This window comes from Bufo bufo, chromosome 6, assembly GCF_905171765.1.
Source record: "Bufo bufo chromosome 6, aBufBuf1.1, whole genome shotgun sequence".
NCBI lineage: Eukaryota > Metazoa > Chordata > Amphibia > Anura > Bufonidae > Bufo > Bufo bufo.
The window spans coordinates 79,491,329-79,516,069 of NC_053394.1; the positions used below are offsets into that span (position 1 = coordinate 79,491,329).

The 24,741-nt window shown below is 42.3% G+C and overlaps 1 protein-coding gene across 1 annotated transcript in view; it reads left to right on the top strand.

The window, feature by feature from the left end:
- Positions 1-23,426, top strand: part of LOC121005535 (intelectin-1-like) — a 32,712-nt gene extending 9,286 nt beyond the window's left edge. Inside the window, exons 4-8 of the mRNA XM_040438306.1 lie at positions 759-1,006; positions 12,785-12,943; positions 18,366-18,486; positions 18,590-18,693; positions 23,277-23,426. Coding sequence (XP_040294240.1) covers positions 759-1,006; positions 12,785-12,943; positions 18,366-18,486; positions 18,590-18,693; positions 23,277-23,426 — 782 coding nt within the window. The remainder of the gene's footprint in view (positions 1-758; positions 1,007-12,784; positions 12,944-18,365; positions 18,487-18,589; positions 18,694-23,276) is intronic.
- The last annotated feature ends 1,315 nt before the right edge of the window (positions 23,427-24,741 follow it).

Below are 24,741 nucleotides of genomic sequence, written 5' to 3' on the forward strand. Positions count from 1 at the left end.
ACCAGCTGTTAACAGCAACTTGGCAGGAATGGAGACCCCTAGTGGCCTGCAATTTATGGTGCTATATAGTTTAATAATATGATTTCCATTATGCTGTTTAGGGTGCCTTGCCTTCAAACAGCTGATTGGCGGGAGTCCGACACCCTGATACTGATGACCTATCCTGAAGGATTATCCGCCCCCTGAAATGCCCCCCCCCCCCATATACCCAGGCCCCTCACACACAATGTACTTACCTGGCTCCCACGTCGCCACTGGTCCCCACATGGCTGTCGTTGCTTCTCCCCATGCGTAGATGAAAAGATTCAGTTTCGGAGGGGGGGCAGGCAGTGAAAGGGATGAGCCTCCCTAGCCTCACCCATGATGCTAGGGAGGCTCGTCACCGTCTGTGATTGGCTGCCCCCCCTTCCCCCGACACCAGATGTTTTCATCCGTGCATGGGGAGCCAGGTAAGTACATTGTGTGTAAGTGGCCCGGACATATGGGAGGGGCATTTCAGGGGTCGGATAACCCCTTTAAGGATCGACCTGAGCATGTACGACCACTTTAATAGGTGAACGTGCACATTACTATACGGATTAAACACCAGGGGGACCATTATAATGAAGTACAGACAATATCTTACAACTAGGACATTTTTGTAACAGAAAGTAAATGACAAAAGTCACTATTTTTTAATTCTGTATATAATAAAATATCATTTAATGACACAACTCATTTAACTGCATTATGCATGGCCTATTTCTTTTTCCAATTAGATGGATTATACACTCTGACCACAAAAGATGGGCTAATATATCAGACCTACTGTGACATGACAACCAATGGTGGAGGTTGGACACTGGTGGCCAGTATCCATGAAAATAACATGAATGGTAAATGTACAGTGGGAGATCGCTGGTCCAGCCAGGGAGGAAACAATGCCAACAACCCAAGAGGAGATGACAACTGGGCCAACTATGCCACATTTGGTCTTCCCGATGGAGCTACCAGTGATGACTACAAGGTACTCACTATGAATATAGGACATGGAAATCTAAGGGTACATGCACAGAGCAAAACCTTTGGCATGGTGCCTCTATGGCAGGCTCTGTTGGGCTGTGCATGTATGGTTTGTATATTATACCCTATTTGCAATGATTCTAGGTGAGAATTATACAAGTTTATGGCAGTTTATATAATGGTAATGACAAAGGAATAAACAATATCGGTCACAAAATACGCATGAATTACTATTCACACGGGTAATCTTATACGAAAAAGAGTACCCTACAGTAACGTACCCACTCAGTGTACATCAACATACACAAACGAAAGATAAACTGAGACTAGACGGGTTTAGTAATGAAATCTAAATATACTTTATTCAATAATCCTCAAAAAAAAAAGTAAGTATGATGTAATACATCAGATAAAAAGTAGACTACACCTGAGGGGACATAACATGATACACCAAAAGATGGAGGGCAAAAAGGAAACCACAAATGGCTAGAATATATACCAAGTGTGCTGGTATGTAGAAGTATATATCACACATAAATATCACAGATATCTAGGTTATATCAAAGTGCAAGTGCATATCTCAAAAAAACGGATCATATCTATAGTCCTATGTAGACCTAAGTGTCTTCATGGTAACAGACTACAAACACATTTTTATATCATAGTCTTAACATTCCCTACTTGCAAATTTACAGTATATTTGTTAGGCCAGAAACAAGTAGGAAACATATAGAAGGGAACATGAATGCACAATCAGACAACACAGATTATTTGTAGTCTGTTACTATGTTGACAAAAAGAAGCTAAGGATATAGAGCAATAAGAACTTTATTAATCAAGACTAACTGTAAAGTTGCTTTATTTTCCATTGTTATTTCTAATTGTTTTTTAAAGGCTTTTTTTTTAACCCCTTAAGGACTCGGCCCTATTTCACCTTAAGGACTTGGCCATTTTTTGCAAATCTGACCAGAGTCACTTTAACTTTAAAACGCTTTGACTTATCCAGGCCATTCTGAGATTGTTTTTTCGTCACATATTGTACTTCATGACACTGGTAAAATGAAGTAAAAAAAACAATTTTTATTTAAAAAAAAACACCAAATTTACCAATTTTTTTTTAAAATTGCAAATTTCCAAGTTTCAATTTCTCTACTTCTATAATACATAGTAATACCTCCAAAAATAGTTATTACTTTACATTCCCCATATGTTTACTTCATGTTTGGATCATTTTGGGAATGATATTTTATTTTTTGGGGCTTAGAAGTTTAGAAGCAAATCTTGAAATTTTTCAGAAATTTTCAAAAACCCAATTTTTAGGGACCAGTTCAGGTCTGAAGTCACTTTGCGAGGCTTACATAATAGAAACCACCCAAAAATGACCCCATTCTATAAACTACACCCCTCAAGGTATTCAAAACTGATTTTACAAACTTTGTTAACCCTTCAGGTGTTCCACAAGAATTAATGGAAAATAGAGATACAATTTCAAAATTTCCCTTTTTTGGCAGATTTTCCATAGTTTACAGAAACACCCCATATGTGGTCGTAAACTACTGTACGGACACACGGCAGGGCGCAGAAGGAAAGAAATGCCATACGGTTTTTAGAAGGCAGATTTTGCTGGACTGGTTTTTTTGACACCATGTTCCATTTGAAGCCCCCCTGATGCACCCCTAGAGTAGAAACTCCAAAAAAGTGGCCCCATTTTAGAAACTACGGGATAGGGTGGCAGTATTGTTGGTACTAGTTTAGGGTACATATGATTTTTGGTTGCTCTATATTACACTTTTTGTGAGGCAAGATAACAAGAAATTGCTGTTTTGGCACCGTTTTTATTTTTTGTTATTTACACTATTCATCTGACAGGTTAGATCATGTGATATTTTTATAGACCAGGTTGTCACGGATGCTGCGATACCTAATATGTATACTTTTTTTTTTATGTAAGTTTTACACAATGATTTCTTTTTTGAAGCAAAAAAAATCATGTTTTAGTGTTTCCATAGTCTGAAAGCCATAATTTTTTCAGTTTTTGGGCGATTACCTTGGGTAGGGTATGATTTTTGCGGGATGAGATGATGGTTTTATTGGCACTATTTTGGGGTGCGTGTGATTTTTGATCGCTTACTATTACACTTTTTGTGATGTAAGGTGACAAAAAATGGTTGATTTAGCACAGTTTTTATTTTTTATTTTTTACGGTGTTCATCTGAGGGGTTAAGTCATGTGATATTTTTATAGAGCCGTTCGATACGAACGGGGCGATACCAAATATGTATACTTTTTATTTATTTATGTAAGTTTTACACAATAACAGCTTTTAAAAAAAAAAAAAATGTTTTAGTGTCTCCATATTCTGAGCCATAGTTTTTTTATTTTTTAGGCGATTGTCTCAGGTAGGGGCTCATTTTTTGCGGGATGAGGTTACGGTTAGATTGGTACTATTTTGGTCGGCAAACACCTTTTTGATCGCTTGCTGTTGTACTTTTTGTGATGTAAGGTGACAAAAAAATTGTTTATTTAGCACAGTTTTTATTTTTTACGGTGTTCATCTGAGGGGTTAGTTCATGTGATATGTTTATAGAGCCGGTCGATACGGACGCGGTGATACCTAATATGTATACTCCCCCCCCCCTATTTTGTTACCAATTTTTTTTCACTTTATTTGGGGAAAATGACTTTTTTGTTTATTTTTACTTGAAACTTTCAATTTTTGGGGGGAAAACTTTATTTTGTCTACTTTTTTTTTCACTTTATTTTTTGTCCTACTTTGGGACTTGGACTTTTGGGGGTCTAATCCTTTACAATGCATTCCAATACTTCTGTATTGGAATGCATTGGCTGTATGAGTAATACTGTGTGTATTACTCATACAGCTTCCGGCCTGTGAGATCCAGGGGGCTGGATCTCACAGGCTCATCACCGGAAGGCAGCGCAGATGCCTAAGGAAGGCGTCGTGCTGCCTTCCATGCCATCGGGTCCCCCCTACAGCCCCATGGGGACCCGATGGCACCACTGCCGCCGCCGCACCAGGTAAAAGCCGCAAGCCGCAGGTCTGAATTGACCTGCGGTTTGCGGCGATCGCCGACACGGGGGGGGGAAGGGGGTCACGGGACCCCCCCGCGCATTTAGCCGAGGTGCCTGCTCAAAATTTTGAACTATACACGACGTACCGGTACGTCATGGGTCCTTAAGGACTCGGGAACCATGCCGTACCGGTACGTCATGGGTCCCTAAGGGGTTAAATGTCCTGTACCTGTGAAGATATCCATACTTATAGTACCTGCTCCCTGACACTGTATTCCAACCCTATGGCTCCCGGGCTTCCTTCAGTTGACAGTCCCTGTCTGTTAACTTTCACACGGATCGGATCATGTGTAGAGTTGAGCGGACACCTGGATGTTCGGGTTCGACGGGTTCAGCTGAACTTCGGAAAAAATTTCTAGTTCGGTACCCGAACTTGACCCGAACTTGACCCCGAACCCGAACCCCATTGAAGTCAATGGGGACCCGAACTTTTGAGCACTAAAATGGCTGAAAAAATGTCATGAAAAGGGCTAGAGGGCTGCAAATGTCGTCAAAATGTGGTTAAGAGCATGGCAAGTGCTCCGCAAACAAATGTGGATAGGGAAATGACTTAAAATAACATAAAATATGTAAAAATAAAAAATAATAATCTTGATCTAGGAAGACCAGGTCCATATGGAGTAGGAGGTTAAGGAGGCGGTGGATGTGGCGGTGTAGGTGGAAGTGGCGGTGGAGGAGGAGGAGGTAGCCTACACTGCTTTTTGGTTTAAAATTTATTTTTATTTTTTAAATTGGGGTACACCCCAAAACATTGGGAAATATAACCCTCCAGTTGTGCTAAACACACGTTCAGACAATACACCAGCTGCAGGGCAGGCTAGCACCTCCAAGGCGTAAAGGGCAAGCTCAGGCCATGTGCCCAATTTGGAGACCCAGAAGTTGCAGGGACTGACCCCTATCAGTTAGTTCGTGTAGGCGTGTGCATACTTACTGCCCCACCATGTCGCACGTCCCCGTGATGTTCACGATCCAATTTGATATCTGCTCTATCAACTTTCGATGTTCTTTATGCACCTACCATGGTGATCACGGGTGGCAGGGAATCAGTGTTCCAGGCCGGAGAGTGAGCGTGAGAAAAAGAGACCAAATTTAAGGGAGATAAATGTATAAAAATAATTTGGGATCGAGCAGAAATGTGGGAAAAGCTATTGAGGCGCAAATGTGGGACAAATTACAGAAGTCCAAATTTGGGCCAAAAGAGTCAAGTGGAATTGTGAGAAAAGCTATTGAGGAGCAAATATTGTCCAAAAGAGTTTAGCGGAAATGTGGGACAAAGTATCGAAGCTTAAATGTGGTACAACTTGTTTAAGTTTAAGCATTGAATCAAAGGAGGTGGAGCGCATCATTAACCACCTCAGGGTAAAAGTTATAGCGTTTACAAACTATGGTACAAAAATGTGAATTTCCGCTTTTTGAAGCAGCTCTGACTTTCTGAGCAACTGTCATGTTTCCTGAGGTTCTACAATGCCCAGACAGTACAAACACCCCACAAATGACCCCATTTCGGAAAGTAGACACCCTAAGGTATTCGCTGATGGGCATAGTGAGTTCATAGAACTTTTTATTTTTTGTCACAAGTTAGTGGAAAATTATGATTTTTTTTTATTTTATTTTTTTCTTACAAAGTCTCATATTCCACTAACTTGTGACAAAAAATAAAAACTTCTATGAACTCACTATGCCCATCAGCGAATACCTTGGGGTGTCTTCTTTCCAAAATGGGGTCACTTGTGGGGTAGTTATACTGCCCTGGCATTCTAGGGGCCCAAATGTGTGGTAAGTAGTTTGAAATCAAAATCTGTAAAAAATGGCCGGTGAAATCCGAAAGGTGCTCTTTGGAATATGGGCCCCTTTGCCCACCTAGGCTGCAAAAAAGTGTCACACATCTGGTATCTCTGTACTCAGGAGAAGTTGGGCAATGTGTTTTGGGGTGTCATTTTACATATACCCATGCTGGGTGAGATAAATATCTTGGTCAAATGCCAACTTTGTATAAAAAAATGGGAAAAGTTGTCTTTTGCCAAGATATTTCTCTCACCCAGCATGGGTATATGTAAAATGACACCCCAAAACACATTCCCCAACTTCTCCTGAGTACGGAGATACCAGATTTGTGACACTTTTTTGCAGCCTAGGTGGGCAAAGGGGCCCACATTTCAAAGAGCACCTTTCAGATTTCACCGGTCATTTTTTACACATTTTGATTTCAAACTTCTTACCACACATTTGGGCCCCTAGAATGCCAGGGCAGTATAACTACCCCACAAGTGACCCCATTTTGGAAAGAAGACACCCCAAGGTATTCCGTGAGGGGCATGGCGAGTTCCTAGAATTTTTTATTTTTTGTCACAAGTTAGCGGAAAATGATGATTTTTTTTTTCTTACAAAGTCTCATATTCCACTAACTTGTGACAAAAAATAAAAACTTCTATGAACTCACTATTGCCCATCAGCGAATACCTTGGGGTGTCTTCTTTCCAAAATGGGGTCACTTGTGGGGTAGTTATACTGCCCTGGCATTCTAGGGGCCCAAATGTGTGGTAAGTAGTTTGAAATCAAAATCTGTAAAAAATGGCCGGTGAAATCCGAAAGGTGCTCTTTGGAATATGGGCCCCTTTGCCCACCTAGGCTGCAAAAAAGTGTCACACATCTGGTATCCCCGTACTCAGGAGAAGTTGGGCAATGTGTTTTGGGGTGTCATTTTACATATACCCATGCTGGGTGAGATAAATATCTCGGTCAAATGCCAACTTTGTATAAAACAATGGGAAAAGTTGTCTTTTGCCAAGATATTTCTCTCACCAAGCATGGGTATATTTAAAAAGACACCCCAAAACACATTGCCCAACTTCTCCTGAGTACGGGGATACCAGATGTGTGACACTTTTTTGCAGCCTAGGTGGGCAAAGGGGGCCACATTTCAAAGAGCACCTTTCGGATTTCACCGGTCATTTTTTACACATTTTGATTTCAAACTTCTTACCACACATTTGGGCCCCTAGAATGCCAGGGCAGTATAACTACCCCACAAGTGACCCCATTTTGGAAAGAAGACACCCCAAGGTATTCCGTGAGGGGCATGGCGAGTTCCTAGAATTTTTTATTTTTTGTCACAAGTTAGCGGAAAATGATGATTTTTTTTTTCTTACAAAGTCTCATATTCCACTAACTTGTGACAAAAAGTAAAAACTTCTATGAACTCACTATGCCCATCAGCGAATACCTTGGGGTGTCTTCTTTCCAAAATGGGGTCACTTGTGGGGTAGTTATACTGCCCTGGCATTCTAGGGGCCCAAATGTGTGGTAAGTAGTTTGAAATCAAAATCTGTAAAAAATGGCCGGTGAAATCCGAAAGGTGCTCTTTGGAATATGGGCCCCTTTGCCCACCTAGGCTGCAAAAAAGTGTCACACATCTGGTATCCCCGTACTCAGGAGAAGTTGGGCAATGTGTTTTGGGGTGTCATTTTACATATACCCATGCTGGGTGAGATAAATATCTCGGTCAAATGCCAACTTTGTATAAAACAATGGGAAAAGTTGTCTTTTGCCAAGATATTTCTCTCACCAAGCATGGGTATATTTAAAAAGACACCCCAAAACACATTGCCCAACTTCTCCTGAGTACGGGGATACCAGATGTGTGACACTTTTTTGCAGCCTAGGTGGGCAAAGGGGCCCACATTCCAAAGAGCACCTTTCGGATTTCACCGGCCATTTTTTACAGATTTTGATTTCAAACCACTTCTCACGCATTCGGCCCCTAAAATGCCAGGGCAGTATAACAAGTGACCCCATTTTGGAAAGAAGACACCCCAAGGTATTTCGTGATGGGCATAGTGAGTTCATGGAAGTTTTTATTTTTTGTCACAAGTTAGTGGAATATGAGACTTTGTAAGGAAAAAAAATAAATAAAAAATCATCATGTATCAGTGGATCCGTAATAATCATTTGGACATCTGAATGCAGCCTTACAGGGGGGTGATCAATGACAGGGGGGTGATCAATGACAGGGGGGTTATCAGGGAGTCTATATGGGGTGATCACCCCCCTGTCATTGATCACCCCCCTATAAGGCTCCATTCAGATGTCCGTATGTGTTTTGCGGATCCGAACCATGTATCAGTGGATCCGTAAAAATCATACGGACATCTGAATGCAGCCTTACAGGGGGGTGATCAATGACAGGGGGGTGATCAATGACAGGGGGGTGATCAGGGAGTCTATATGGGGTGATCACCCCCCTGTAAGGCTCCATTCAGATGTCCGTATGTGTTTTGCGGATCCGATCCATGTATCAGTGGATCCGTAAAAATCATACAGACATCTGAATGCAGCCTTACAGGTGGGTGATCAATGACAGGGGGGTGATCAATGACAGGGGGGTGATCAGGGAGTCTATATGGGGTGATCACCCCCCTGTAAGGCTCCATTCAGATGTCCGTATGTGTTTTGCGGATCCGATCCATGTATCAGTGGATCCGTAAAAATCATACGGACGTCCGAATGGAGCCTTACAGGGGGGTGATCAATGACAGGGGGGTGATCAATGACAGGGGGGTGATCAGGGAGTCTATATGGGGTGATCACCTCCGTCATTGATCACTCCCCTGTAAGGCTCCATTCAGACGTCCGTATGTGTTTTGCGGATCCGATCCATCTATCAGTGGATCCGTAAAAATCATACGGACGTCTGAATGGAGCCTTACAGGGGGGTGATCAATGACAGGGGGTGATCAGGGAGTCTATATGGGGTGATCACCTCCGTCATTGATCACTCCCCTGTAAGGCTCCATTCAGACGTCCGTATGTGTTTTGCGGATCCGATCCATCTATCAGTGGATCCGTAAAATTCATACGGACCTCAGAATGGAGCCCTACAGGGGGGTGATCAATGACAGGGGGGTGATCAATGACAGGGGGGTGATCAGGGAGTCTATATGGGGTGATCAGGGGTGATTAGTGGTTCATAAGGGGTTAATAAGTGACAGGGGGGGGTGTAGTGTAGTGTAGTGGTGTTTGGTGCTACTTTACTGAGCTACCTGTGTCCTCTGGTGGTCGATCCAAACAAAGGGGACCACCAGAGGACCAGGTAGCAGGTATATTAGACGCTGTTATCATAACAGCGTCTAATATACCTGTTAGGGGTTAAAAAAATCACATCTCCAGCCTGCCAGCGAACGATCGCCGCTGGCAGGCTGGAGATCCACTCGCTTACCTTCCAATCCTGTGAGCGCGCGCGCCTGTGTGCGCGCGTTCACAGGAAATCTCGCGTCTCGCATGATGACGCACGGATGCGTCCAGGAGGAATGAATCAACCACCTTCCGGACGCATCCGTGCGTTAGGCGGTCGGGAGGTGGTTAAAGAAGCATTTCAGAAATGTTATTCCCTGTCACCTATGCAGAGCAGGGGTTTATTCACGTCTAAAATTGTATAATGTCAACCCAAGAATGTAACAGAAAAATTACAGAAATTTATTAACCTGTCTACCTGGTAGAGCAGAGGTCTATGACAGAAAACAATTGTTTATTGTCACCCGAAAATGTAAAATAAAAATTATTGAAATTTATTAAGCTGTCAACTAGGTAGAGGAGGGGTATATTACACCCGAAAATTGGTGAATTTGACCATTAAATGTAACTGACAAATGTTTTTTTTTTTTTTACTGGTCTAATAGCTATAGCAGTAGTACATCACACCCAAAAATTGTTGAATTTCACCATAAAATGTAGCACACTTTTTTTTTTTATTGTTTAACCTGTCTACTAGGTATAGCAGTGGTACACCCAAAATTTGGTCAATTTCACAAGAAAATGTTAATGACAATTTTATTTTTATTTTTTTAACCTGTCTACTAGGTATAGCAGTGGTACTATACACCCAAAAAGTGGTGAATTTCACCCGAAAATGTTAATGACAATTATTATTATTTTTTTAACCGGCCTACTAGGTATAGCAGTGGTACTATACACCCAAAAATTGGTGAATTTCACCAGAAAATGTAAATGACAAATAAGTGAAATGATATAAAATAAAACATGTACAAAAAAAAATAAATAATTGATTTATGAGGTGGAGTTCCATATGGAGTAGGAGTTTGAGGAGGCGGTGGACGTAGCGGAGTAGGTGGAAGCGGCGGTGGAGGAGGACGAGATAGCCAACACAGGTTTTTGGTTTTAATTGAATTTTTAAAAATTAAGGTACACTCCAAAAGAGTGTGAAATATCCAAAATACAAACATGAGCAATTGCGCTTGCAGTATAACAATGGCTGGTTAGTGCCGGTATGCATGTCTATTCTGGACAAGGTACGGACAAGTCCTTAGGGATCCATGCCTGGTTCATTTTAATGAACGTGAACTTGTCCACATTAACTGTGGACAGGCGGCATGCGCTTGTCTGTGATGACGCCCCCTGCCGTGCTAAACACACGTTCAGATAATACACTGGCTGCAGGGCAGGCCAGCACCTCCAAGGCGTAAAGGGCAAGCTCAGGCCATGTGCCCAATTTGGAGACCCAGAAGTTAAAAGGGGCAGACCCGTCATTCAGTACGTGTAGGCGTGTGCACACATACTGCTCCACCATGTTGGTGAAATGCTGCCTCCTGCTAAGACGTTCCATATCAGCTGGTGGTGCTGGTTGTTGTAGCGTGCTGACAAAGCTTTTCTACATTTCGGCCATGCTGACCCTGCCTTCTGAGGTGCTGGTGGTGCCCTAGCTGTGTTGGCGACCTCTTCCTCGTCCTCTGCCTTCGCCTTGTGCTTCCACTGTGCCCCCGCTTTCAGGTGGGAATGCCACCAGCAGCGTGTCTACCAGCGTGCACTTGTACTCGCGCATCTTACGATCACGCTCCAGTGATGGAATTAAGGACGGTACGTTGTCCTTGTATCAGGGATCCAGCAGAGTGGCCACCCAGTAATCAGCACAAGTTAGAATGTGGGCAAATCGGCGGTCGTTGCGGAGACACTGCAGCATGTAATCGCTCATGTGTGCCAGGCTGCCCAGAGGCAACGAAAAGCTGTCCTCTGTGGGAGGTGTATCGTCTGTGTCCTCTGTATCCCCCCATCCATGCACCAGTGATGGCCATGAGCTGGTCTGGGTGCCACCCTGCTGTGAACATGGTTCCTCCTCCTCCATCTCCTCCTCCTCATCCTCCAGAACTGTGCCCTGGCTGGAAAATTGTGTACCTTGTGTTTGTGGGTGCAGGAACCCACCCTTGGAGCCACTTGGGAATGACTGGCCGGAAACCCTACGAAATGATCCCTCTTCCTCCTCCTCCTGTGCCACATCCTCTTCCATCATCGCCAGTAGCGTTTTTTCAAGGAGGCATAGAAGTGGGATAGTAACGCTGAAAATGGCGTTATCGGCACTGGCCATGTTAGTGGAGTACTCGAAACAGCGCAACAAGGAACACAGGTCTCGCATGGAGGCCCAGTCATTGGTGGTGAAGTGGTGCTGTTCCGCCGAGCGACTCATCCGTGCGTGCTGCAGCTGAAACTCCACTATCGCCTGCTGCTGCTCGCACAGTCTGGCCAGCATGTGCAAGGTGGAATTCCACCTTGTGGGCACGTCGCATATGAGGCGGTGAGCGGGAAGGCCGAAGTAACGCTGCAGCGCTGACAGGCGAGCAGCAGCAGGGTGAGAACGCCGAAAGTGCGCACAGACGGCCCATACTTTATGCAGCAGCTCTGACATATCGGGGTAATTTTTGAGGAATCTCCATACCACCAAATTCAGCACATGTGCCAGGCAAGGGATGTGCGTCAAACCACAGCCACAGATGGCGTTGCGCAGTGCACACCTAATTTTGTCCCCTACTTGGTTGTGCAGAGAAGGGATGGCTCACATGGAAAAGTAGTGGCGGCTGGGCACGACATACTGTGGGACAGCCACCGCCATAAGGCCTTTAAAACTATCCCTATTGGCCAGACGGAATGACACATTTCAAAGGCCAGTAATTTAGAAATGCTGGTATTCAGGGCTAGGGATCGCGGGTGGGTAGGGGGGTACTTTCTCTTCCTCTCCAATGTTTGGGATATGGAGAGCTGAACGCTTCCATGGGACATTGTGGAGATGCTTGGTGACCCAGGTGTTGGTGTTGCTGGCAGATCCTCTGTTTGCGGGGTGGCAGGTGGCACTGTCACTGCAGAGATGGATGAAGAGGCCGCGACTGCAGCAGAAGAGGAAGCAGGAGGAGCCAGAGACCTTTCTTGGTTTTTGAGGTGTCTACTCCACTGCAGTGACCTTTCACTAGAATAGAAAATCTAAACTAAGTATACAGACATGGAGAGCGGCGCCCAGGGATCCCCCTGCACTTACTGTTATACCTGGGCGCCCCTCCGTTCTCCCAAAATAAAGCCTGCGGTAGCTTCATAGTTAGGCTCCACCCAGTTGAGCCTGCCGGGGTCTCTTTCTCCCATGCTGTAGCGCTGGCCAATTGCAGCGCTCATCTCATAGCCTGAGATGCACTACAGACGTCTGAATGGCATTTCTATGGGGTTGCCGGCAATGCACTACAGACGTCTGAATGGACCTTTAAAATGAAAATGTGTTGTCCACGTCCTAAGCTTTTAGATTACCAGTCTACATTTGCTGCCATACCGAATACTGTCCATTAGTTCAGTATTTTCTGTTTATTTTCAATTCCCAGAATGTTACAAATGTTACCATCAATCTTTTTAATTTCACCTCTAGAATCCGGGATATTATGATATTGTTGCTAAAGACTTGGGGATATGGCACGTTCCCAACAAGACACCTTTGTTTAGGTGGAGATATAGTGCTATTCTAAGATACCGGACACAAAATGGTTTCTTTTCTAGAGAAGGTGGTAACCTCTTCCAGCTGTACAAAGTAAGTAACTTCCAAACTCATACATTACGGTGGCTTATACATCTCAATACATTAGAATATCATGTGAAAGTTAATTTATTTCAGTAATTCAATTCAAAAAGTGAAACTCATATACAGTGAGGATCAGAAGTATTTGAACACCCTGCGATTTTGCACAAAAAACCCCCCAAAAAAACAGGAAATCACATTGTATGATTTTTAAAGAATGTATTTGTCTTGCACTGCTGAACATAAGTATTTGAACACCTGAGAAACCGCAAGAATTCTGGCTCTCAAAGACCTGTTACTGTGCCTTTAAAAAGTCCACCTCTACTCCACTCATTAATCTAACTTAGTAGAACCTGTCTGAGCTCTTTAAAGACACCTGTCCAACCCACATTCAGTCAGATGCCAACTACCATGGGCAAGACCAAAGAGCTGTCAAAAGACACCAGAGACAACATTTTGGACCTCCACAAGGCTGGAAAGGGCTACGGGGCATTTGCCAAGCAGCTTGGTGAAAATAGATCAACTGTTGGAGCAATTGTTAGAAAATGGAAGAGGCTAAAAACTACTGTCAGTCTCCCTCGGACTGGGGCTCCATGCAAGATCTCACCTCGCAGGGTATTACTGATGATAAGAAAGGTGAGGAATTAGCCCAGAACTACAAGGGAGGAGCTGGTCAATGACATGAAGAGAGCTGGGACCACAGTTTCAAAGGTCACTGTTGGTAGAACACTACGCCTTCATGGTTTCAAATCATGCATTGCACGGAAGGTTCTCATGCTCAAGTCATCACATGTCCAGGCTCGTCTAAAGTTTGCCAATGACCATCTGGATGATCCAGAGGAGGCATTGGAGAAAGTCATGTGGTCAGATGAGACCAAAGTAGAACTTTTTGGTCTAAACTTCACTCGTCATGTTTGGAGGAAAAAGAAGGATGAGTTGCATTCCAAGAACACCATCCCTACTGTGAAGCATGGGGGTGGTAACATCATGCTTTGCGGATGCTTTTCAGGACGACTGCACTGTATTAAGGAGAGGATGAATGGGGCCATGTATTGTGAGATTTTGAGCAACAACTCCTTCCCTCAGTCAGAGCATTGAAGATGGGTCGTGGCTGGGTCTTCCAACATGACAACGAGCCGAAGCACACAGCCAGGATAACCAAGGAGTGGCTCCGTAAGAAGCATATCAAGGTTCTGGCGTGGCCTAGCCAGTCTCCAGACCTAAATCCAATAGAACATCTTTGGAGGGAGCTGAAACTCCGTGTTGCTCAGCGACAGCCCCGAAACCTGACAAATCTAGAGGAGATTTGTGTGGAGGAGTCGGTGTGTGCAAACCTGGTCAAGAACTACAGGAAATGTTTGACCTCTGTAATTGCGAACAAAGGCTTCTGTACCAAATATTAACACTGATTTTCTCAGGTGTTCAAATACTTATGTTCGGCAGTGTAAGACAAATAAATTCTTTAAAAATCATACAATGTGATTTCCTGAATTTTTTTTTTATTCTGTCTCTCAGAGTGGGAATGCACCTACACTGTGAATTTCAGACCCCTCCTTGATTTCTAAGTGGGAGAACTTGAAATACTTCTGTTCCTCACTGTATTATACATATTCCTTACACACAGAGTGATCTATTTCAAATGTTTATTTCTTTTAATGTTAATGATTATGGCTTAAAGCCAATGAAAACCCAAAAGTCAATATCTCAGAAAATTAGAATATTATGAAAAAGTTCAATATTGTAGACTCAGGGTGTTACACTCTAATCAGCTAATCAACACAAAGCACTTGAAAAGGTTTCCTAAGCCTTTAAATGGTTTGGTCCAGTAGGCTACACAATCATGAGGAAGACTGCTGACATGATAGTTGTCCAGAAGTCATTGAAACACTCCACAAGGAAGGTAAGGCACAAAAGGTAATTGCTAAAGAAGCTGGCTGTTCACAATGTTTTGTATCCAAGCATATTAATGAAAAGTTGAGTTGGGTTGCCTAGAAGAGGCCATATAATTTGGGGGAGATTTACAAAGAGTGGACTACTGCTGGAGTCAGTGCCTCAAGAGTCACTATACACAGACATATCCAAAACATGGGTTACAACTGTCACATTCCTTGTGTCAAGTAACTCAGAGACAACATCAGAAGCATCTTACCTGGGCTAAGGAGAAAAAGGGCTGGACCGTTGCTCAGTGGTCCAAAGTCCTGTTTTCAGATTAAAGTAAATTTTGCATTTCAGTTGGAAATCAAGGTCCCAGAGTCTGGAGGAAGAGTGGAGAGGCACGCAATCCAAGTTGCTTGAGGTTCAGTGATGGTTTGGGGAGCCATGTTATCTGCTGGTGTTGGTCCACTGTGTTATATCAAGTCCAAAGTCTGTGCAGCCGTCTACCAGGAGATTTTGAGCACTTTATGACTGCCTTTTCTGGCAATCTTTATGAAGATGCTGATTACATTTTCCAGCAGGGCTTGGCACCTGCCCACACTGCCAAAAGTACCAAATCCAGGTTTAATAACCACAGTATCACTGTGCTTTCTTGGCCAGCAAACTCACCTAACCTATACCCCATAGAGCAGGGATCAGCAATGTTTGGCACTCCAGCTGTGATGAATGAAGCATGGTGGGAGTTGTAGCTTCACTACAGCTGGAGTGCCGGATGTTGCTGACCCCTGCCATAGAGAATATATTGGGTATTGCCAAGAGGAAGATTAGATACACCAGACCCAACAATGCAGACGAACTGAAGGCCATTATCAAGATCCTGGACTTCCATAACACCTCAGCAGTGCCACAGGTTTATCGCCTCCATACCATGCTGCATTGATGCAGTAATTCATGCAAATGGAACCCCGAACAAGTATTAAGTGCATATACTGTACATACTTTTCAATAGGCCAACATTTCTGTATTATAAATAATTTTTCTGAATTGGTCTTATGTAGAGATGAGCGAAAGTTATGAAAACTTTGATTCAGCTGCTTCACCAAATTTCAGTAAGAAATTTGCTTTGTGACAAATAACTTTAATTTGTTACCATGAAGCACGAGGAAATTCACTCAACCCTGGCTGTAAGACATTATCATCAACATTGAAATAAGGCTACTTTCACACTAGCGTTTTTTGCAGATTCGTCATGGATCTGCAAAAATGCTTCCGTTACAATAATACAATTGCATGCACCCGTCATGAATGGATCCGGCAGTATTAGGTTTTCTTTAGCCATGACGGATCCGTCTTGAACACCATTGAAAGTCAATGGGGGACAGATCAGTTTTCTATTGTGTCAGATTGTAACAGAGAAAACGGATATGTCCCCATTGACTTACATTGTGTGTCAGGATGGATCCGTAATGCTCCGCACCACATCACGGAAAGAAAAATGCTGCCTGCAGCGTTCTTCTGTCTGCGATGGGGACGCAACCAAATGAAACGGAATGCATTTTGGTGCATTCCGTTTCGTTCAGTTCAGTTTTGTCCCCATTGACATTGAATGGGGACAAAACTGAAGCGTTTTCTTCCGCTATTGAGATCCTATGACGGAGCTCAATAGCGCAATTGAAAACGCTAATGTGAAAGTATCCTAACTAAACATTTGAAACAAATTACTCTGTGTGTAATGAATCTGTAGAATATATGAGCTTCACCATTTGAATTGAATTACTGAAATCAATTAACTTTTTGATATTTATTGAGATGCACTAGTAACCTTTTCCAGGCTATGGTATCTTATATACTGTATACATCAAAACACCTGATGCTATATCCTTTCTAAGGCATGACCAGGTTATAGAGAGCACTGTATTTCGTTGAGACACTATACAACTTTTTGGGCATTATGTGGACACTGTATGGCTATAAATTTAGATGCTATGTGGCATACAGAAGTTATTTGTGATCTGTACACAGAATGGTTTTCCCAGAGGCCACTACAAACCTATGTGGACTATTACAATTAAAGGGGTTGGCCACTTTCTGGCTACTGTTCAATGTGTATGTAAGAAGACTAGATATCACTTACCGTACTACTGTATTATCTATCCTGTGCCTTTTGCTATATTGCATAAGCTATGTCCCCTTGTTATATACAGTACAGACCAAAAGTTTGGACACACCTTCTCATTCAAAGAGTTTTCTTTATTTTCATGACTATGAAGGCATCAAAACTATGAATTAACACATGTGGAATTATATACATAACAAACAAGTGTGAAACAACTGAAAATATGTCATATTCTAGGTTCTTCAAAGTAGCCACCTTTTGCTTTGATTACTGCTTTGCACACTCTTGGCATTCTCTTGATGAGCTTCAAGAGGTAGTCCCCTGAAATGGTCTTCCAACAGTCTTGAATGTGTTCCCAGAGATGCTTAGCACTTGTTGGCCCTTTTGCCTTCACTCTGCGGTCCAGCTCACCCCAAACCATCTCGATTGGGTTCAGGTCCGGTGACTGTGGAGGCCAGGTCATCTGGCGCAGCACCCCATCACTCTCCTTCATGGTCAAATAGCCCTTACTTTCAAAGTTTTCCCAATTTTTCGGCTGACTGACTGACCTTCATTTCTTAAAGTAATGATGGCCACTAGTTTTTCTTTACTTAGCTGCTTTTTTCTTGCCATAATACAAATTCTAACAGTCTATTCAGTAGGACTATCAGCTGTGTATCCACCTGACTTCTCTTCAACGCAACTGATGGTCCCAACCCCATTTATAAGGCAAGAAATCCCACTTATTAAACCTGACAGGGCACACCTGTGAAGTGAAAACCATTTCAGGGGACTACCTCTTGAAGCTCATCAAGAGAATGCCAAGAGTGTGCAAAGCAGTAATCAAAGCAAAAGGTGGCTACTTTGAAGAACCTAGAATATGACATATTTTCAGTTGTTTCACACTTGTTTGTTATGTATATAATTCCACATGTGTTAATTCATAGTTTTAATGCCTTCAGTGTGAATTTACAATTTTCATAGTCATGAAAATAAAGAATACTCTTTGAATGAGAAGGTGTGTCCAAACTTTTGGTCTGTACTGTAAGTCTTCCGTGCTGTCCACATAGAGGTCCTGTCCATAAAATGGCCGCTGATGGAGGTTCATGTGACCAGACACGTCACTCAGCCGCCTCCATTCAGACACACTTCACCTGACACACACTAAACACCCAGCAGTGCAAGTGCTGATGGCAGGTGCAGTGTATTTGAATAGAAAATGCTGAATAATGTGTCTGGAGTAGTTTTTTCCGGGTCACACGATCCTCCATCAGCAGCCATTTAATGGACAGAATGTCTAAGTGGACAGCACAAAAATCTCAGACATCAAGGGGCATAGTAAGTGCCATATAGTCGTCTTACATACACATTGATCAAGTGTGGACAATCCCTTCAAGAAATATTATTTTTGCAAATATTCAGTATGGGAGTTATAAATATAACATTCAGTTGATTTCCTCTCAGATATATCCAGTTGTGTACAACGCTGGGGCCTGCCTCACAAATAATGGACCGGCTGTTCCTGTTGTGTATGATTTCGGTAGTGCCGAGAAGACAAAACTGTATTATTCACCACTTGGGCGAAGTAAGATTATTTCCAACTGAACAGTATTATGACAGTTAGCTATGTGGAGATGCACAATTTTCAAATTTTCTGTATTTTTCTAATTTTCTGTATTGCTCTGCAGAGGAGTTCACTGCTGGTTATGTCCAGTTCCGGGTTATTAATAATGAAAGAGCTGCCCTGGCTCTGTGTGCAGGAGTGAAGGTGACAGGATGCAATGCAGAACACGTGAGTATCAATTCATGTTTCACTCAAGGCTCTTGATATACTGTATTTTGAGCCTTGCTGTTTTTATGGCAAACAAAAGAAACGATAGCTTCAGTCCTTATTTCAGCAGCACTTGTCAAAAAGTAGGGTTCATCTCAGCCCTCCAGGTCTTCTCAGACCCATACTGAGGACAACAGTCATTTTCATAAACCATCTTCTATTATTATGTGGTCAGGGTATGTACATAGCTTAATCTTTAGCATCAGGCCACTTAAAGGGGATGTACAGCTTTGAGGGCTTTTCTGCCAGACTCCACCACCTCCCTTCCTAGGGAAGCACACTTAACTTCTCCCCACTGATGAGTTCTGGGTCCTTTGCCCCCCACCGTTCCATTGGCATGTTCTGATCCCTAGTGTAAACTTACATGTGATGGGGGTCACGTCTGCCACTGCAGCAGAGACCTGTCTCCCATGCGGCAGACGTGGCAGCAGTGGATGTGGCAGCAGGGGACCGAAGGTGCCACAACCGAATGCTTCCCTCTGCAAGTCTAGTAAGGTTGGTGGGGACTGGCAGAAAAACCTCTAAAGCTGAACAACGCCTTTAAGTACCATTTACACAGGGCTGATCATTCAATTGAACAATCACTCACAATCATTGTCTAGTGTACACAATTATGAGGCAAGTTGTATTTTTGAGGATTCATTTTATTATTAAATGAATTTATTATTTAACAAATACAATGTAGTCAGTGAATCCGAAATGTTAATAAACCTCAGATCTGAATATTTAAGAAAGGAAATGTAAGGTTATGGCTTTCTTAGGAGAGTATTATGTGTGCATAATTATTGGGCAACTATTAGTGTGCGGAATTATTATGTAACGATTTTCATCTGAGTGAGAAGAATAAACTAACACCTCAAAGTTTACAAATAGATATTTATTTTTCCTGTACCACTGCTTGAATAAAGTGTTTTATAAAAACTAGCAGTAGGTTTGGGAGTTGAGTTTGAGTTCATCTTCAACACAAAAAGGTCCAATTAGCTCATCTTTAAAGGAAATCTGTCAGCACTTTCTAAGCCTATTTATCCACTCACTTTTCTATAAATACTTTTTAATACACTAATAATGATATTAAAATCAATTCTGAACGAACTATCAGTTCAGAGAAAAACCTAAAATAAATGTTCCTGCCGTATATGTAAATGTACTTTAGATGAGTCCTGTCTCCTCCATGCTTCAGAGATGAGTCCAGCGTTCTCTGACTCTTGGAGTGCAGCCATGCCCACAAACGAATAAGGCACACTCTCTACGATTGCTCATCTCCACCCCTTCTCTTCCAAGTCTTGCAACTGTGCAGTATACATTATATGATCAGTGTGAGATGAATTGCGAATATTCTAATCGTGAATTTTTATCGCAAATATCGGCACTTTGAGAATTTGTGAAGATCTAGAATACAGTGCTATATTTTCGTAATCGCAAATATTCTAGATTTTTTTCATCAGTGAGTGAGGTGACTGGTTCTGCACATGCGCGGGATTTGGGACGTGAGTTCGGGAGGAAGGTAGGATTTTTAGATTCTTATAACGGGAGGTGGGGTTAGGAATGGGAAGTGATGAGGTAAGAATTTAATTTACATTACTTGAAGAAAGCGAAAGTGGACTGTAAAAGATGTACTTGGGGGTGTTTAAAAAAAAAAAAATAGGATGATTAGGGTAGGGGAGAACTATTTCAGGATGCCGATGATTCTTACAGTTAAAAACCAGGTTCCCTTTAATGATACCAGCCCATAGCAGTACCCCATCTCCACCTTGCAGGCTTCTGAGACGAAGTGGAGCTCTGTGCCCGTTACTGATCCAGCCATGGTTCTCGCAGTCAAGAATCACTCTCATCTGATCAGTTCATAAAAAACCTTTAAAAAATCTGTCTTCAGATATTTCTTGGCCCAGTCTTGACATTATGTGTCTTGTTCAGTGGAGGTCGGGTTTCAGGATTCCTTACCTTAGCCATGTCTCTGAGCACTGAACATCTTGTACTTCTTGTCACCAGGGAGGTTGCAGTTCTGACAGCATTAGAGGATAATGTGTTCCTGGTCGCTTCATGTTTGATTCTTCTCAAATATTTAGCAGTTAATTTGTGTATTTTTTTCTTAACACGTTTCTTGCGACCCTGTTGACTATTTGCAACAAAAGTTGATGGGTCTGTGATGATACCCCAATATCTTAGCAATTTCAAGAATAATGCATGCCTCTAAATGACTTTTACCAATTTTTTACTTTTCAGAGCTTCCTAACAATTATACACACCTTGATATAAAGACTTAATCTCCTTAGGCCACACCTTCCTTTTATAAACAAAGCACATAATATGCTTCAGTCCAATAAATATTCAAGTTTATACAGCTTAGAGTTAAAAAATATCCATAAAAATTATGATATGGTCAAAAAACACATGTAAATGTGTGCAACAAATGAATTTCGATAAATGGTTCATTTGTCTTGATCAAATCTTTAATCTTTTATTGCTGTAGATTTGGGACCTGCATCTCACAGGCTACAGGAACAGTGTAGCTCACTGTCCACTTGTATCTGAGTTACAGAAAGTGTAGTGTAGCCTGGTTGTCTATCTAAGTAGTTTCTCCCACCTTTGGCCACCAAATCCAATCAGAAACAGCTCAAGGGAGTCCTTTCTTGTAATGGGAATAATGCTTTAATGATGTGCATAGTATTCCAACAGCCAGAATCATAGTTAATGGAAGCTCTTCTGGAATGTCCTGGAGCTTAGGTGGGGTGCTGGATCTCCTTAAAGAGATTTGCCCTATTATAGAGACTTACTGGAAGTTCTACATGGTAAAGAGACTTATTGGCCATGCTCCATGGGGAAGGAATATGCATAGAGGTATCTCCCAAGGAAGAGAACCATCTCACTAGTGCCATTTTGTGGAAGTGGCTCCCTATGAGTCAAATTACAACTTCTGAACAAACTTTGAGAAAATGTCAAAGGAAAATGCCAAGCCAGATATTTGTATATTCAAAGAGGTATCTCCCAAGGAAGAAAACCATATCACTAGCGCCATCAGTAAGTACTGTAAGTCTCCATGCAGGACTGGTCTCTTTAAGGAGATCCAGCACTCTGCCTAAGCCACATTCATGGCATCACACTAAGCCATCCAGAATCCTACTCTGTACTGATGAGGGTCAAGGCCCTGAAACACCTTTCTGTGGATGGATATCTGGCTTGGCATTTTCTCTTGCCATATTCCAAGGCTTGAAAAATAGGGAGCCACTTTCACAAGTTGTTTCTAATGAGATGGTCTTCTTCCTTGGAATGTCTTGAAAAAAAAGAAGACATCTTGATTACCAGAAGAGTTGGAAAAACACTAACTCCTGAAAATCAGCCCTGGATGATTCTTTAACTGTGTATGCATGATCAGACTCAGATCAGTCATCCAAACACACATTAAGGGGGAAGTGCTGAATCGTTGCATAAGGAACAGACAGCCCACAAAAAGGCTGTGGTTTGCAGAAAGGGCCATGTCATTCCTGACAAAAGATGCTCACAATACCAATTTATAAACATTTGCATGAACTGTATGAGTATATGTCACTCACCAGTGGCTCCCTTCCCTGGTTGAATTATGAGTTCCAGCTGTGGTACTCATAGAACAACAGACAAGGAGGGAAGGACAGCATCAACGGATACAGGCCAACTGTATGAGGAAAAGAGGGTTGTATATTTGGTATCACATGATCCTCTGTTCCCCATTACAGAACCAAAGAAAGGCAGCAAAAGGTCCAACCATACTGTTCTTATATGGAAAAAGGTGAAGTATAGCACACGGTGTCTCTTTTAGGCTACTTTCACACTAGCGTTCAGAACGGATCCGTCTGCATTATAGTTTAGAAAAAATTCTAAGTGTGAAAGTTGTTCAGACGGATCCGTCCAGACTTTACATTGTGATTGGGACGGATCCGTTTGAAAATTGAGCCATATTGTGTCAACTTCAAACGGATCCGTCCCCATTGACTTACATTGTAAGTCTGGACGGATCCGTTTGCCTCCGCACGGGCAGGCGGACACCCGAACGCTGCAAGCAGTGTTCAGGTGTCCGCTTGCTGAGCGGAGCGGAGGCTGAACGCTGCCAGACTGATGCATTCTGAGCGGATCCGCATCCACTCAGAATGCATTAGGGCTGGACGGATGCGCTCGGGGCCGCTTGTGAGACCCTTCAAACGGAACTCACAAGCGGAGCCCCGAACGCTAGTGTGAAAGTAGCCTTAAAACATCATTATTTAAGAATCATGATTATGAACTGCTTAGTTTGACATGTGTAGACCGATCCTGTGGTACTGTACTCATGGTATGTGATATTATTTGAAATTGACTTTATTAAATGATGATGTTTTAACAGAGACACCGTGTGTTGGACTTCACCTTCTTCCATTACGTATTTCCTGGCTCCAGGTGTCCGTGCACCTGCAGTGTCCTGTGGCTGAGGGGTTGAGTGGGGTTTTTTTTTTGCCAGTTTTTTACACATACTGACCCTATATGCTCTGGTTTCCTGTAACAGCAGTTTGTATAATTTGTTCTTTACATATTTGCAGCACTGTATCGGAGGAGGTTACTTCCCAGAAGCAAACCCCAGACAGTGTGGAGACTTTACATCTTTTGACTGGAATGGGTATGGAAAACACACAGAATCCAGTGTCAGCAAGGAAATAACTGAAGCAGCCGTCCTCCTCTTCTATCGTTAGTTTAATTTTTACCAAATATAAGATACAACTAATGCAAAGTAATACAAATAATTGAAAATTGCACAAAATAATTCCTGAAAATTTTAAATTTTTGAACAATAAAGCAAGTACTTAACTGTTTTCATTGTGAGTCCTACACTTTCATAGCAATAGGAGAAATATAAGTAAAATCATGTGAAACTATCATTTTTGCAAAAATGACAACAGCATGCAGACTTTTGAATTAGCAGCTGATGGTTAAAAAATATCTCTTCAAGGTAAAAGGAAAACATAATTGCCACAATGTGGAGGAAGGAGGATATTTCCCTTTGAGAAATTCATAGTAATGCAGAAGTGCATTCTGACATATAGACAATGTATTGACCTTCACGGAGCAAATGAAATAAGAATCTCTAATCTTTTAGACAAGTTCTACAAGAAGAATCCATGGGGGATACAATGGCCCATTTACAGATTGTAGCCTAATTTTTATAATGTTTTTCTTTTTTTACCAACATGTTTTAATTGACTTGCATGTTCTTTTTTAACCAGTCATGTATTAGCACAACAAACAGAAAAAAAGCAGTTGGCGTGTATAAGGTAGAGGAAAACAGTCAAGAGGAGATCTCTGTTGCCTCATCAGGTGCAGCAGTGAAGGCTCTTCACTATGTCAAGGGGAATCCATTAGTAAGATGGCAGCAAACTGCACCATGCCCTTGATGGTTCTGAGTTAGGGTCTGCCAGGAGAGAACCATCTACAAGTTTCAAACAGATTAGTTCACAGTACTGTGGATGCCAAAGAAGGGGGCAGTCTTTTCTAGCCCTTATGATAACCACCACAAGTGGAATATTAAGTCTCTTAGGGTCGGTTCATCTGAGAGTTATGATGGAGAAAGGGAGGGAGAAATGAAGGGAGGAGAGGATACACGGGCCAAAATCACCCCAAATGAACAAAATAAAAAATGTACTTATCAAAAATGAGAAAACTTGAAAAAGTTGAATATACCAATCGACTGGACTGGGTCTCCATCAAACAAGGAATGCTCCATGAATCAGATTGTGGGGCGGAAGCATTCTCATATTTTGGAGTTAATATGAGCAGGAAAGATTTGAATAACAGACAGCTACGTATCTTTGATGATTTAGAAAAAATGTATTTTAACTTTTAATTTTTAAACCTTAGCTTCTTTTTGCAAAGAAGTATTCACCCCCTCCAATTTTGGAAAGAAGGCCATCTTCTCAAAAAACAGATGAAGGGATGGGATATCTGGGCCCAAACAGGTTGGCAGGATAGTTTTACGAGCAGCAGTGGAAATACATAACATAAACTATTTGT